The sequence below is a fragment of the Rhinopithecus bieti genome, unplaced genomic scaffold (genome assembly GCF_001698545.2).
Source record: "Rhinopithecus bieti isolate Rb0 unplaced genomic scaffold, ASM169854v2 scaffold_8220, whole genome shotgun sequence".
Lineage (NCBI taxonomy): Eukaryota > Metazoa > Chordata > Mammalia > Primates > Cercopithecidae > Rhinopithecus > Rhinopithecus bieti.
The window spans coordinates 1,304,451-1,320,404 of NW_016806392.1; the positions used below are offsets into that span (position 1 = coordinate 1,304,451).

At 39.7% G+C, this 15,954-nt stretch overlaps 1 protein-coding gene across 1 annotated transcript in view; it reads right to left on the bottom strand.

Moving 5' to 3' along the window:
* LOC108532123 (uncharacterized) overlaps positions 1 to 15,954 on the bottom strand; it is a 35,388-nt gene that overhangs the window by 10,218 nt on the left and 9,216 nt on the right. Inside the window, 1 exon segment of the mRNA XM_017875896.1 lies at positions 15,241 to 15,252. Within this exon segment, the coding sequence (XP_017731385.1) occupies positions 15,241 to 15,252 (12 nt within the window).

Below are 15,954 nucleotides of genomic sequence, written 5' to 3' on the forward strand. Positions count from 1 at the left end.
AAAAAAAAAAAAAAAAAAAAATTATTTACCAGATCAAGGAAAAGACAAAGATGCCAACAATCACAGCTTCCTGAAACATGTTATGGAATCTCCCAACCAATGCAGTAACTTTGTCTTAAAGAATGAGGTGAGCTTTAAAAGAAATAAACGTAATGAAAATAGTTGAATATATAATTGTCTACAATGAAAATTCAAGAGAATCTATAGAAAATGTATATTTCATTAAAAGATGTAGACATAGTAATATATAAAGATATAGATATAGGATTAATATATAAGAATGAACTGCATTTTATGTACAATCAGGAGTTAGACAATTAAACTTTTAAAATAACAATCATTATAGACATAAGTTACATGATGGCTAGGAACAAATTTAACCAGGATAATCCAAAATATTTATAGAAAAAAATTGAGCCCTTTTTTCTATGGCATTGTATAAAGCTAGGCATTTTTTTCCAATAGAAAAGACAGACAAGGAGGAAGAGAATGAGGGCAGTTGAGAGAGAGAGAGAGAGAGAGAAATTGGAAGATTTTGACCTCGTGTTACTAAATGCAGAAGATTATTAATATAGTATTATATCCACCGATAGTATAAAAAAGATAAATGATACATAGATGACTGATAGAGAGATAGAGACATGATAGATGATAGATAGATGATGATAGATAGATAGACAACTTTCTTAACTTAATAAAAAACATTCACTCTAAACCTCAGAACATGATTACATGGATTTGCAAAGTTAAGGATTTGTCATAGCATGTTTTGGCAAAAATTTGAAGAGATGAGCAGTCACTTGTTATTGCACTTATTGATGGGATATATCTTTGAAAAAAAAATTAGAGTTTATTTTGCAAATAAACATTGCCTGTTCCTTAGAATCCTGCAGCAATTTGACTTCTCTAGATATAGTTTCTATACAAACCATTACATATAACTCTCAAGGAATGTGCACATGAATGCTTATAGCAACACTATTTTACAGCAAAACTTGGAAATAGCCCAAATGCTCATCAGAAAGATTAGGAATACAGAATAGGCATGGAGTATATATGATATACTCATAGTGTAGATGAAACAACATGAATGTATAGTAGAAGCATAATATTGGAAAAATATTTAAGAGATATACATATACATACACATATATATGCTTTTTTGCATAAATCTCTAGTGTAAGAAAAACTTTTGAAATAACATACACATTGGTGTGGTAGCATTGTTTTTTGACAAAGCAAAACAATGATGAATGCACCCAAGGCAAGGGCAGTGCTTGCTGAGAAGCACTAAAGGTTGTCTCAGTGCTGTTTATGATATGCTTGTACTGAAGTAATACGTTGAAGACCTTGCCTTTCTCTTTTGTATCAACTGCTAGACAACATAATCACAAAGAAAGAAAGAATGTCAGGTTTAAAATACAACTAACTAGAAACATTAAACATGTAAATGTAATCCTTAAAAAAGCTCAATGTATAGATTAAACAGTAGATTAGATAGTGGTGAAGAAAGAATTATTGAAATTAATGATCACTGAATTGGAAGATATATTGTGGAGATTACAGAGAATTCAGCAAAGAGAAGAGAGCAAGTCGAAACAAGCAAGATATGCAGAGGCACACTGCACGTGCTCTGAAAACACAAGCCATAATATTCAGGTCTTGTAAATCTAATAATATTTTTTATAATGTGTATGTTTTCTAAAAATTATCTATTATGCTGTGGTTTCAAATTTGAGCAAAGTTGTTAAGTGAGTTATGTTTTACATTTTCTACTATGATTAATACATTTCTATATGTATCTATTATTTTCTTCATGGTTCCTGTATTTTTTTGTATGGTTGCTTCTTTCCAGAAACTTAAAGTTTGATTTTGCCAGTTTTTTCATTATTTTCCAACATTTTAATTAATGTTTTTTTCCTTCATTTAAAAAAAAGTTATTCTTACTTTTTCTGAATTCCTGTATTGAACACTTAACAAAATTATATATTTCTTCTTTGTTTCTAGGTGAACACCCTGAGGTAAATATATTTCCTCTCTAAGTACCATGTTAAATAAACTCTGTAAGTTTGCCTTTGGTTCATTTTTTGGTTAATTTTAAAAATTTGTAATTTTCATTATTATGTCCTGTTAAACCCATTAATTATTTGGATTTTTTTAAAATTTCCACTTTTGCTTGTTTATTTGCTTCACTACCATTTAGATTTAATTCTAAATATGATTGGTTATAGTTAGAAAATATATTCTTTGTATATTCTTAGACATTTGTTACCATGCATTGAGACCTATGCAGGTTCAATTTTTCTAAATAGGTGCTTTAAAAATGTACATTATCACTTTGTTGAGTGCTGAATTATATAAGCAGGTAAGCCTTCATATAAAAAGGGTATAGTGAGTCCAAGCAAAATTAAAAAAAATAAATAAATAAATCCACAACTTGACACCTCCATATCTCCAAAAAAAGAGACAATCTGAATATCACCAAAACTATAGATTGCCTGGACAAAAATAACAATTAGACTGACAACATACTCTATAACTCAGCATCCTATTTTTTTATAACTTCATACATATGGCTTGGGTAACTTCACACTTCCTGAATATCAATATTCATATCCTTCAACAATTAAAAAATTGTCAGCCATTCTCTCCAAATATTGCTTGTCTTCCAGTCTCTCTACTTTATCTTTCTCAAATTAGGAATATGCTTTACTGTCTCATCCTGTCAGACATGTCTCTTTTCCCTTCTTTTACATATTTTCTTTTTTTTTTTCTTTTTTTAAATTATACTTTAAATTCTAGGGTAATGTGCAACAACGTGCAGGTTTGTTACATAGGTATACACATGACACGTTAGTTTGCTGCACCCATCAACTCGTCATTTACATTAGGTATTTCTCCCAATGCTATCTCTCCCCCAGCCCCCCAGTCCCCGACCAGCCCCACTGTGTCATGTTCCCTGCCCTGTGTCCATGTGTTCTCATTGTTCAGCTCCCACTTATGAGTGAGAACATGTGATGTTTGGTTTTCTGTCCTTGTGACAGCTTGCTTAGAATGATGGTTTCCAGCTTCATCCATGTCCCTGCAAAGGACATGAACTCATCCTTTTTTATGGCTGCATAGTATTCTGTGGTGTGCCACATTTTCTTAATCCAGTCTGTCACTGATAGACATTTGGATTAGTTCCAAGTCTTTGCAATTGTGAATAGTGCCTCAATAAACGTACGTGTGCATGTATCTTTATCATAGAATGATTTATAATTGAGTATATGCCCAGTAATGGGATTGCTGGGTCAAATGGTATTTCTAGTTCTAGATCCTTGAGGAATCGCCACACTGTCTTCCATAATGATTGGACTAATTTACACTCCCACCAACAGTGTAAAAGTGTTTTTATTTCCCCACATCCTCTCCAACATCTGTTGTTTCCTGACTTTTTAATGATCACCATTCTAACTGGCATGAAATGGTATCTCATTTTGGTTTTGATTTGCATTTCTCTGATGGCCAGTGATGATGAGCATTTTTTCATATGTCTGTTGGCTGCATAAATGTCTTCTTTTGAGAACTATCTGGTCATATTCTTTTACATATTTTCTATCTTATATTACTGTGGTTCATTCCAGATAGTTCCTACATCTCTATCTTACAATTTATTAACTCATCTTCAAGTTGTACATGATTTGCACTTTTAGGCTATTGGTTTTGACAGACATTTGGCTTCTGTTTAGTTCTTTTTTCAAATATGCCTGCCTCTTATTCACTGTTCATGTCTTTTTATCATTTCCTTTTGTAATGCCTTTAAACATTTCAGATGTTTTTGTCATTTTCACCTGCAGTTTGACTATCTTAAATTATCCAAAATCTAATCTGCTGTTACTTTGCCGCCTCACTCTTTCCCCATGACATGCTGGCACTAGACCCATGTGCTGTGTGCTTGTGCATTTGATCATTTTTAATGAATGTATATTTTATACGCAGTAAAAGGAATAGAACTTACATAGTTTTCTGAGTTTTAGTAAATCAGGAAACCTGCAACCATCATTATTTAAGGAATTTTATTTACAAACAACCCCAATTAACTGCTACCTAAAGGTAAGTACTGTTTCGATTTCTTTTACCATACATTAGTTTTGCCTGTATTTGAGATTTACATAAACATACATCTTAAGCATGTACTCTTTTGTATCTGCTTTGTTTCTGTTCAACATAACTTTTAGCTTCTTTCATGTTGCTCCATGTGTCCATATTTTTTAATCTGAATTTCTATGTATTAATTCAATTGTATGAGTACACTCCAATATGCTTATTCATAACATCCAGATTTGGCTAAAGTGAATAAACTGTGATGATCATTCTAATATAATCCTGTATGGACATTTGCTTTAATTCCTTTTTGTAAACACCTATCAGCTGAATTTCTGGATATTTGTGTAGGCTTTTTAAATGTTGTAAGAGATTGCCAAATTGTTTTCCCAAGTAGTTGTACTATTTTCTATTTCACAGTCAATGTGCAGGAGTATCAGTTGCTCATGGTTCTCACCAGCATTTGATATTGTTTGGCAGATTTAATTTGCATCATTGTAATGCATGTGTCCATGTGATTTAATTCCTAATTTTGTATTATGAGCACATCTTTGAAAAAGATCTTATCGCGAAGAATCCTATGTTTGGTGTTGAATATTTTTTTCAGGTATCCCAGTGGCAAAACCAGCCTCCAACTACATTTTACCCAAATATCTGCTTGAAAGTGACTAAGCTGTACAGGTATTAAAAGCATGAACATCAAATTTCTGAGAAAGAGCATCATTTAAGGACTTTTACTGAAGAAGATTTTTCTTCCCAAATCCAGACTGAGATAGAAAAGACTCTGCATGATCTCCTTTTGCCAGTGGGTGGATTTATTTTTTCTAGTTCTCATTTATCATGTAGTAATGTACTCATTTTCAAATAACAGGAAAACTGGTCCAAAATGACCTAAACACAGAGGGGTTTATTTGTTCATTATGTCAAAAATTCAGAAGTTAGAATTCCAGGGTTGGCTGGCTGCATGTTTCATCTGCATGGCTAGCAGACACCTGTGGCTTCTCCAAGCATCACAAAAAACTGCAAGTTGGATGAAGAGGGTTGGGAAAATGACCCAAAAACATTACTATTAGTAAGGTTGTGCTTTTTGTTCTTAAAGAGATATATACATACCTCACCCACAAAAACTCCCTTGATAGATGTATATGACATAGTTACCTTTATTTGCAATAAAAACTTGGGAAAAGTGGATTGTGATGGGAGTTACATTTCAATTTGTCTGTCATAGCCCAGAAAACAGGGTAACAGTTACCCGTGACCAATCTCAGTTCCTCCACATGGAACATGCTCACATCTTTAAGGAAGAAGTAATATCAAAATTCACCTAGATTACCTTTAGTTTGTAATCTATTATCTGTGATGTGAGCTAGTCTCAAGTTCAATGATAACCTATATGTCTCTGCAGTGTTGGAGCACACACAGAAGAGTTACAACAAAATTCCCCTTAAGAATAAAAAATGTAAAACAGGCATCCCTGGCACATGATAATCCTGCTGGTCAGGAAGAGAAAAACTCTAACCCCTAACAGGAGATCCAATGCTTTGTTATTACCATGGGATCCTTAGGGAGTCACTTCACCAGCCAGAAATCTCTGTGTCTGGAGGCACTTTCTGCCTGAGTATTAGTTGCTGGGCTCATTCCACCCACTCAGACTGGCAGCTGCGTTCAGCTCACGCTACTGTCCTGGATCCCACACCTGCCAAGGGCAAGCAAGGTGTAGAGCAGCAAGGGGTGTGCGCGCGACTGAGCACGGGGTCTGTCCACTGCAGACAGCCAGGCACGCTAACTGCTCTGGTGGGGCAGGCAGCTGCAGGTGCCAGCACAGGTGCCAGCTGTATGTGAGGCTGCAGCAGGACCAGATGTGCTGCACGTGGCTTCCGCTGCAGCCCTCTGTCTCTGGATGAGGGGAATGCAATTGTACCCGGAAGCTTGGAGATGCCAGGAGCCACAGAATCCCAAAGAGGGTGACATAGCCCTAGCTCAGGGAACCCCTAGGTCTGGGATCCCTGAAAGACTACAGCTCTTCTGACCTTCTCATCACCCACAATGTGGCAAGTGGCAGGGGCATGTTTCAGCCCTGTTTGTGTCACAGCTTTTACATTCCTGCCATCTGGAGATTCCTAAGTTCTTGTCCCACGTCCAGAAAAAGTGAGCTATGTGGACAACTGGAGGGTGAGCAAGGTGGAGAGGAGCTTTGCTGAGCAACAGAACAGCTCTCAGGAGACCACAAGTGGATAGCAGTTTTCCACAGGCAGGTGGTCCCGATGAGGGTCCAGCTCTCAGCAGAGAGGAGAACTGGAGTGAGTAGCTCCTATCTGCAGGGAGGTCATCTCACAGAGTCAAGGAGACCTGAAGTGGGTAGCTCCTTTCTGCAGTTGGTAGTCCTGACATCTGTCTGAGTCTGACTGAGTCCAGGGTTTTTATGGGCTCAGAAGGAGGAAAGTATATGCTGATTGTCCATGGGCAGGCCCAGAAAAAGCACCACAAGTTCTCACTCTGGACTGCAGACTCTACTCATAACTGGCAGCCTGACCCCCCGGTCTTCAGGCTGTCACTGACTTGAAGGTGGGGTTTTACCAGGGACCTGTCCCTTTCCAACCAGGAGTCTGTCTACTTCCTGCCACCATCAATATGCCATCTATGGTGCCCAGGTAGTTTGTGCCAAGGGGCACCTGCAGGCCTGAACTGAACCGCTCTCACTCCCCCTCAGCCTCCCTCCTGTGCTTGCTGGCACCCAAAGTCTGGAGAGGGCTGAGGCAGCAGGCAGTTGGCATGTCAGTGCCACCCCAAGCATGTGCACAACCAGCTGGGTAGTGACAGCACCCAAGTTTGGCCTTAACTTTGCTCCAGAGCAGGTGCTAAGAGTGAGGAGGAGTGGGAGCAGACATTTCTGAGCCTGCCTGGGCAGGGGGATTCCTGGACTCCCGAGAATGCAGGGATGCCTGGGTGCAAAACCATGGCTGGGTGGAGGTAGCTGCACCTGGGAGTGCAGGGCTCCTCACCTGCCAACTCAGAAGAGGACGGGGATCCCTCCTGTCTCTGGCCCCTGCCTGCTCCGTGGAGTGCACAGTCCCAGCCATGCCTCTGCCGCTGCAGCTGGCTGGCATCCCCACTGTGGCTGCTCCAGATGGGCTGCTGAGGCCATCAGTACCTATTCTGGTAGACCCAGGCTCTGTGCTCTGAGAGGAGCTCCCTTATCCACTATCAACCATAACTACACCTTCACTGAGCTCTAGGGCAAAATACCCTGTATGAGCTGTTCAGTTTCCACACCAAGTTCTGTGTGCGTGGCTTCATTGACAATCAGATTTCTTCAAATTTGAATCATCATTGAAGGCAGGTCTTATTTTTTTAATCCCCTGATTCATTTTTATAAGAATTTGCCAACGTCTAATCTATTTGCTTCTTGTCAATTTCATGTGTGAACTACTAGGACTAAGACCACAGAAAGGCCTAGCTATTTGTTCCTTTGCTACCTCAATTTCCCAGGGATGGGTGTTTCAAGATGAAGGAAATATTAGCAAGAGAACACATCATTCCTCTACTGCTTTCTGTAAGACAGACACTTTCTCTCCCGCTGATATTTTTGAGGCTGCTTTTTAGAATACATCAAACTTAGCCTTTCTCTCCCTGTGTGTTTGATCAGTGTTCACAAGTATCAGAAGCTTTCGTTCATTTTTTTCTCTCATTTTATACTCAAATAAACATCTGAGGTAGACAGTTCTGGCATTATTTGTGCAAGTAACAGCTAAAGACTTCAAGGCTGGAGGTATTTAACTCATGCCGCAAGGCAGCACAGCTGGGTGTGTGCTGGCCCTGGTGCAAAACCACTGGTGTTTTGATTCGTAGTCCAGAATTGGTGTACTGCATCGTGAAGAGTACTAATACTATAGCTTAATGATGGTCGTCACAACTTCCTGTTAGTAGCATATTAAATGTACACATTGAAAACTATCCCAGGCCGGGCGCTGTGGCTCAAGCCTGTAATCCCAGCACTTTGGGAGGCCGAGACGGGTGGATCACGAGGTCAGGAGGTCGAGACCACCCTGGCTAACAAGGTGAAACTCCGTCTCTACTAAAAAATACAAAAGGCGAGCCGGGCGAGGTGGCAGGCGCCTGTAGTCCTGGCTACTCGGGAGGCTGAGGCAGGAGAATGGTGTAAACCCGGGAGGCGGAGCTTGCAGTGAGCTGAGATCCGGCCACTGCACTCCAGCCTCGACGGCAGAGCGAGACTCCGTCTCAAAAAAAAAAAAAAAAAAAAAAAAAAANAACTATCCCAGGCCGGGCGCTGTGGCTCAAGCCTGTAATCCCAGCACTTTGGGAGGCCGAGACGGGTGGATCACGAGGTCAGGAGGTCGAGACCACCCTGGCTAACAAGGTGAAACTCCGTCTCTACTAAAAAATACAAAAGGCGAGCCGGGCGAGGTGGCAGGCGCCTGTAGTCCTGGCTACTCGGGAGGCTGAGGCAGGAGAATGGTGTAAACCCGGGAGGCGGAGCTTGCAGTGAGCTGAGATCCGGCCACTGCACTCCAGCCTCGACGGCAGAGCGAGACTCCGTCTCAAAAAAAAAAAAAAAGAAAACTATCCCTACCACATCTGGCCCCGTGATGTAATGGTTAGCACTCTGGACTCTGAAAATTATCCTTAACAAGTAATAGATGTCTCCACTCCTTGGGCTAATTAGGCCATGGAGTTCACCCAGTGCAGATTTGAACTGCAGGAAGCACCCTGAAATAATAACTCTCTTCTCTGAACAGGTAAGTTTCAATATGAATGAGTAACATCCGAGAGAAGCAGGAGCAATCCTGTTGCCACTGGGTCTCAGTCATTAGCTTGCATCAGAATTGCCTGCAATGCTCTTGAAACCACAGTCTGCTGTGCCCCATCCCCAGAGTTTCTGAGGCAGTAGATCTAGGTTAGCACTTCAAAATGTGGATGTCTAGCAATTCCCAGATAGTGTTTATCTGTCAATCCCAGGACCACATTCTGAGAGCCACCTGTGATAGCTAATTTCATATGTCAACTTGAGTGAGCCATGGGGTGCTCAAATATTTTGTGAAACACTAATCTGGATGTTTTTCTGGGGATGTTTTTGGATGAGTAGACTGAATACAGCAGATTGCCTTCCTTAATGTAGGAAGGCCTAATCCAGTCAGGTAAAGGCCCCGAGTAGAACAAAAAGATTAACTCTGCCTAAGTAAGGGAAAATTCCTCCTGTCTGAGTACCTTGAAGCCGGGATATCAGCTTCTTCCTGCCTTCAGACTAGAACTGAAACATCAGCTCTTCCTTGGACTGAAACTCATAGCATGTTCCACAATGGGCTTGTCTATGTAAACCCACTCCCAAAGGCCGAGGAAGCTGAGAGGCTAAAGACAGAGTCTGACATATCGAGTTTCTCAGAAACACTCAACAGGGACTTACAAACAGAACCATGCACTGGACGGCCACCAAGATGAGATGGTGGATTCTATGGAGTTATCCCCAAGACCAAGGGCTTATGTACCACGGAGACAGAATGTCCATGCTTCAGAAGGGATGTGTAGGACAACTGCTTAAGGGCAAGATTTATGGTAAGCACATGTTTACACAAGGAACAGTAGGTAACACAGAAATCCTAGAGGCATTCCCGAAACCAGCGTTAGTCAGAAGTCAACATGTTGGATGAGCATCCAGGATAGCATTACTTTAGCCTCCACACAGCATCAGCTCTCCTGGGTCTCCAGCTTGCCAGGCCAGCCTGCAGATCTTGGACTTGCCATGCTCCGTAATCCTGTGAGCCAATTCCATGATCTCTCTCTCGCTACATATATGTATATAAACACACATCCTATATCAATATAAACACGCACACACTTGTATGATATATGCATATCCTGTAAGTTCTGCTTCTTTGGAGAACCCTTACTTATACACCACCACTGCAGGAACTTCACCAGGTGATAATGAATATTGGAAATCTGATGGCTGATGTTCTAAAGAAGCATCACCACTGGATAAAATAATAATTACAATAATAATAATGAAGCCAAGTTAGCAACAGAGCCAAGGCTGAGAAATCCATACGCTTTCCATTTATAAGCAAATGGTAATTTTTTTTTTCCTTTAGCTCTTGGTAAAGTAATCAAAATGACCATTCACAAAATGTATTTGTCTACCCAGCTGTATTTGAGAATTTTTTTTTTTTTTTTTTTTTGTCAGAGAATGAATTTCTCTCTTTACACAGGCCTCTTCCCAGTTCCAACCCTCGAATCTTTGAAAAGCATATTGATTACACAGCAAGCAGCTGCAAGCCCAGATTTCCCCACCCGCCTCTCTGGGGATCCAATCCTCTCACGCTGTGCTGCACCTCAGCCTCCCCCTCCCCGTGGCTCTGGCCATGTCAGCCATGTTATGGGTTTTGTATGTCTCCCTCTGAGAAACGAAGGGCAGAATCCATGCTTCTTCATATTTGTGCCCCACTGGCTCTCCACGTGACAATTATTCCTGGTAGATAGCTTGTGAGCAGTGGATACAAGAGAATAGATGTTGGGTGAAGAGCAGAGGTGCCCCAATAACTGATCATGCTAAACTTAGTGAGTGAACAAGTAAAAGTCTGAACACAAGAAGAAATTAGTGAGTAAACCAGGACGATGGAAGTGTTACTGTTTAAATTTAAAATTTAAGCCAAGGGAATCATGATGGGATCATGATTATAATCCTGAGCTTTAGATTAGTCTAAGTGAGAACTTAGAAAAGTTGCATAAACTCTTTCAATCTCAGTGTCCTCAAATATAAAGTTAAGGTCATACCAGCGCTTCCCTCGTAGAAATAGTGTATGTGAGGGGAGGTAAAACACATAAATCCCTGGGACTAGAATCTAACCAAACTTTAAATATTAGCAAGTGTTATTTTATTATTTTGTGTATTTTTTGTGACCTATAAATTGCTTTGAAAGCCTCTTCTGAGATATAAACTTTCCTTCATACTCTGATCAACAATTAGGTTAGAAGTTTAAAGTAGCAAAATGTATTGTCAGAAGGTGAGACTGTCTTAATGAATTCAGAATATGTTAACTTCTGTGGTAGATATGCCTGGGCTTTGGAATAAATTTAACATTATCATAGCCAAATATTTTTATAGCTTATAATCCCCTCTTTCTTCCTATGTGCAAAACATTCAGTATTAGGTGGGGATGTGACTGGTGGGAACTTTTGGGATGACTGTGAAAAATGCAGTTCTCAACATATGCTACAGATGAGTTAATAAATTTTGTTAAGCCTCATCAATTGTAAAGACCCCTGCATCCCACAAAACAGGGAATATTAAACAATGTCACTGCAAGCATCATTTTGAAGATCTTCTCCTTGGCATCTGTGTATCTCCAAGTCAGTGGACAGACCATGGAGAGTAAAGGCCTGGGCATAGCATGGAACTTTAGCTTCCATGCATCCTGATTTCCACCTGGCTGATCAGGAGTCATCCAATCAATTTCATCTCTCCCATATGGCCCAGTGCTTGTCAAAGAGATGTTTCATGATGTAGAATTTCTAACGACCATTCAAGTACCTCACAAAAACCCAGACATGTAGTGAGTCAGTTGGTCTGTATAGAAGATTCCTCTATATCACTGAGGAAGCTCAAGATGCTGTGGTTTATTCAGAGGAATAAACAAACACTTGATAAAACAGAAATAGTTCAGAAGGAAAAGGTAAGCACCAGACTTGAATGTTAAGGTTGTGCCCTAGGGACAAGTTGCAGGCATTCAGTGGTAGATTCTGACACTGGGGACAGATAATGAGATTTTTATATAGTCCTGGGATACATACACTTATTCTTAGCTCCTAGACCAAGCATTGAGAAACACAGGAGTGAATTTTGAGAAACACAGAAGTGCATTTAACTCTGAATTCCACCCGAAGTGCCATTACTTCATGCCCCTAAAGCCTCATCTCAGCTAAGGGCACTCCATAATGGCAATTAAACATTTGAACATGAACCTTTACTTACTTAGCATAAAAATAAACCAAAATGGAAAGTAAGAAAAACACTTTTAAGGCAATGCACTCAGTATCAGTAATACCACTGCAATACTGATATAAAATGAAGTTCAATCAATCCACTTCATACTCTCCAAACTCTGGAAGTCTGCACCTGCCATGCTCTTATGCCTAGAACACTGCAGAGCACTCCACCACCGCTGCTAATACACTAAAACCTGTTCATCCATCTCATCTTAGGTTATTTCATTCCACCATGGAAAGCCTTATTTGACTTTCAAAAGGTATCAGCTGCCTCTTTATGTTAATCTTCTATTTTCTCTACATCACACAGTGTTTTACTTTCCTATGCACTCATTTGTATCTCTGAGAGGGCTGGAAGTTCCTGGAGGACAATGCTCATGTCTTGGTCCCTGTTAGTCTCCAGTTGAATGATGTGCCTGGCAAATAGTAGATTTTTCAATAAGTATTTCTTGACTGGTTGACTGAGTGAATGTCTAACAAACATTTTAGAGAATTACATTGTACTGAACCATATGCTTAATACTGACATGAAAGGTATCTGCTGAGTTTATTTGAAAGTGCTAACTCCTGAATGGCAACTGGTATCTTAAGGTCAGCTGGCTTAGTGAGTTCATTGAAATGTATCTACAGCTTCATCAAAATAGTTCTATGTCTCAGAAATTTGCGGCAATGGGTATGTACAGCCACAATATAGAGTAGAATCTTCATTGTCAAATAGTCTTTTTGACCCTAGGCCCTTCCTCTGGGTAGACAGGACAACCTTTTTTATGTGCAAGTATATAGGTAAATAAAATGTAAACCTGGTTCACACACATGAGGTACAGAAAGATCTGATTTCCCCAAGCTTACACTAGAATTAGAAAAAACAAACAAACAAGAATTCGAGAGGTGAAGTGACATAAATCATTAATAAATTAGTAGCTTTAAAACAGAAAACAGCTGATTGAATGTTTTTAAAAGTTCTAAATGACAGCAATTAAATCAGAGTAATGACTGAAGGAAAAAATTAGATGGTTTGAAGTTGTAGCAAATGAGTGCAAAACTTTCAGAATGTGGTTTTACATTCCTTTCATATGTTTCTTTAAAACGTCCTCTTTCTGAGGAATGAGGCTAAAGAAATATAAAGTATTTATTGGACTTTACTCTTTTGTGAGAACTTCCTTCCACAAAAAAAATTTATTAAATCGGACTAAAAATGAAGAGCTTTATATTAGTCACTGATTTTCATCCCTAACAACTGCTTTTCCTTGATAACTTGAAAATAAAATGCCCACATAGAATGTTTCAATTGGCTAGAATTTGGAAGCTTCGACACTCCCTATTTTAGCAAGTGTTAGTGAAAACTCAGAAATAAATTTCGTGCAAATGAAATGTACAAGAGAAACACATCCATTTCTCCTTATTCTCCTGAATTCTCCCACAATGTATAGGTAGAATTTTAGTGAGTTCCCTGCAGGACTGAACCTTTGTGTCATGACATAATTTATATATTGAAATCCTAACCCCAGTGTGATGGTATTGGGAGGCGGGACCTGTGGGAGGTGATTTGTTCATAGGATGGAGCCCACCTGAATGGGATTAGCATCTGTGTAAAAAAAATCCCAGAGAGCTCATTCCCTGCTTCTGCATGTGGGGATACAGCTAAAAGGAACTGTCTGGGAACCAAGAACACGGCCTCACAAGACACCAAATTTGCTGGTGACTTTACCTTTGATTTCCCAACCTCCCAAACTGTGAGAAACACATTCCTGTTGTTTCTAAGCCACCCAGTCTATGGTATTTTGTTATAGCAGCCTGTTCATATTGGAACAGACCTGTGCCTTTTATTTTCACATGTGAATGAACTTCTTTTGACAGACTTTCAGAGTATGTAGATCTGACCTAATCCCTAATACGTACAAAAAATAACCAATGTTTTGTTATAAAAATACTACTGGCTGGGCACGGTGGCTCACGCCTGTAATCCCAGCACTTTGGGAGGCTGAGGTGGGTCGATCACCTGGGGTCAGGATTTCGAGACCAGTCTGGCCAACAAGGTAAAACCCCCATCCCTATGAAAACTACAAAAATTAGCCGGGCATGGTAGCGGGTGCCTGTAATCTCAGCTACTCAGGAGGCTGAAGCAGGACAATTGCTGGAACCTGGGAGGTGGAGGTTGCAGTGAGCCTAGATCATGCCATTGTACTCCAATCCCAGGCCAACAACAGTGACACTCCGTTTTAAAAAAAAAATACTGAAGCTTAGATGGTATGTCTAATTGTTACTAATTTTAGCTATGGATCAAACCAGATTATCCGAAGCATGTATATTTCAACCGTTTGTAATAACTCATAATGAATTAACTATCAGTGGTATGATACAGGACTTTAAAGAAAATCATCATTAAATAAAAAATAACTTTCACATTTTATTATTTAAGAACGCATCGGGTGCATTAAGGGCATCTCCTCCTGAATCCCACAGGCCATAGTCCTTCCCCAGCTGCATGCTCTTTAAAGTGAATGAAGGGAAAAATGCATTTTCTTTCCTCAGTTTCTGAAATCACTGTATATTTTATTGAATAGATTCCATATTGTAAGTTGTCTAGTAATGTAAGAGACTGGGGCAGTGATTCTTAAATTGTAGTATATACAAGAATCACCTGGATATCTTGTAAACTGTTGATTTCCAACCCTTGTCCTCAAAATTGCTTATCCCAGCAAAATCCATCAAAGGAATTTACATTGCTAATTGGCTGGCACTGAAGGTGATTCTGACATAAGTTGTATTTCGCCTTTGATTCTACATTCCCATCCCATACTACAATGCTTTTGACAAGCTTGAAAAAGGATGTTATTTAAAGTTGACTTTATATTCCTTAATTTCTTGACATCAATCTTAAAATGTGTTTCTGGGGCCTCACTACATTTTTTTAAAGTGTGTACCTATTCTTGTTTTAATATTTTTAGTATGAAATAACTCTATAGGGCTTTATTTGCCAACAATATCCTATTGTTTGCCAGTATAAACATTGTAGGCAGATATAGCTCCTACACGTATTCATAAATATTCTATTTATTTAACGAAGTTTTTAAAATCTAAGTATCTAATATCACATGTCTTTCACTTTGGCTCCATACCTATAGGCAATCAGTCATGCAGTGCATTAGCTACTGTGTAGCCCTACTTTTCTTTCTGAGCAATTCCATTTCCTTTTCATCATCATTGCTCATTTCCCACATTTCTGACCATGATATTTTCTATACTTACTGCATCAATTACAAAAACCTGTAATTGTTAGCTTATAGCTTATTTTTGTTCCAAAATTGCATTTTAAAATTTAAAATATGAAAATATTTTCATCAGATTCCCATTAACTCAATGTTTCTTTCTTTCTTTTTTTTTTTGTGTGTGTTGTGTTTTGTTTGTTTGTTTGTTTGTTTGATGGAGTCTCGCTCTGTCACTCAGGTTGGAACGCAGTGGTGCGATCTCGGCTCACTGCAACCTCCGCCTCCCAGGTTCAAGCGATTCTCCTGCCTCAGCCTCCTGAATAGCTGGGATTACAGGCACTGGCCACCAAGCCTAGCTAATTTTTGTACTTTTATTAGAGACAGGGTTTCATCATGTTGGCCAGGCTGATCTCGAACCTCTGACCTGGTGATCCGCAATCCTCAGCCTCCGAAACTGTTGGGATTACAGGTGTGAGCCACCATGCCTGGTCCACTCAATGTTTCAAATCACTTAATCAGAAATGAGCGCCGGGCGCGGTGGCTCAAGCCTGTAATCCTAGCACTTTGGGAGGCCGAGGTGGGCGGATCACGAGGTCAGGAGATCGAGACCATCCTGGCTAACACGGTGAAACCCCGTCTCTACTAAAATACAAAAAAA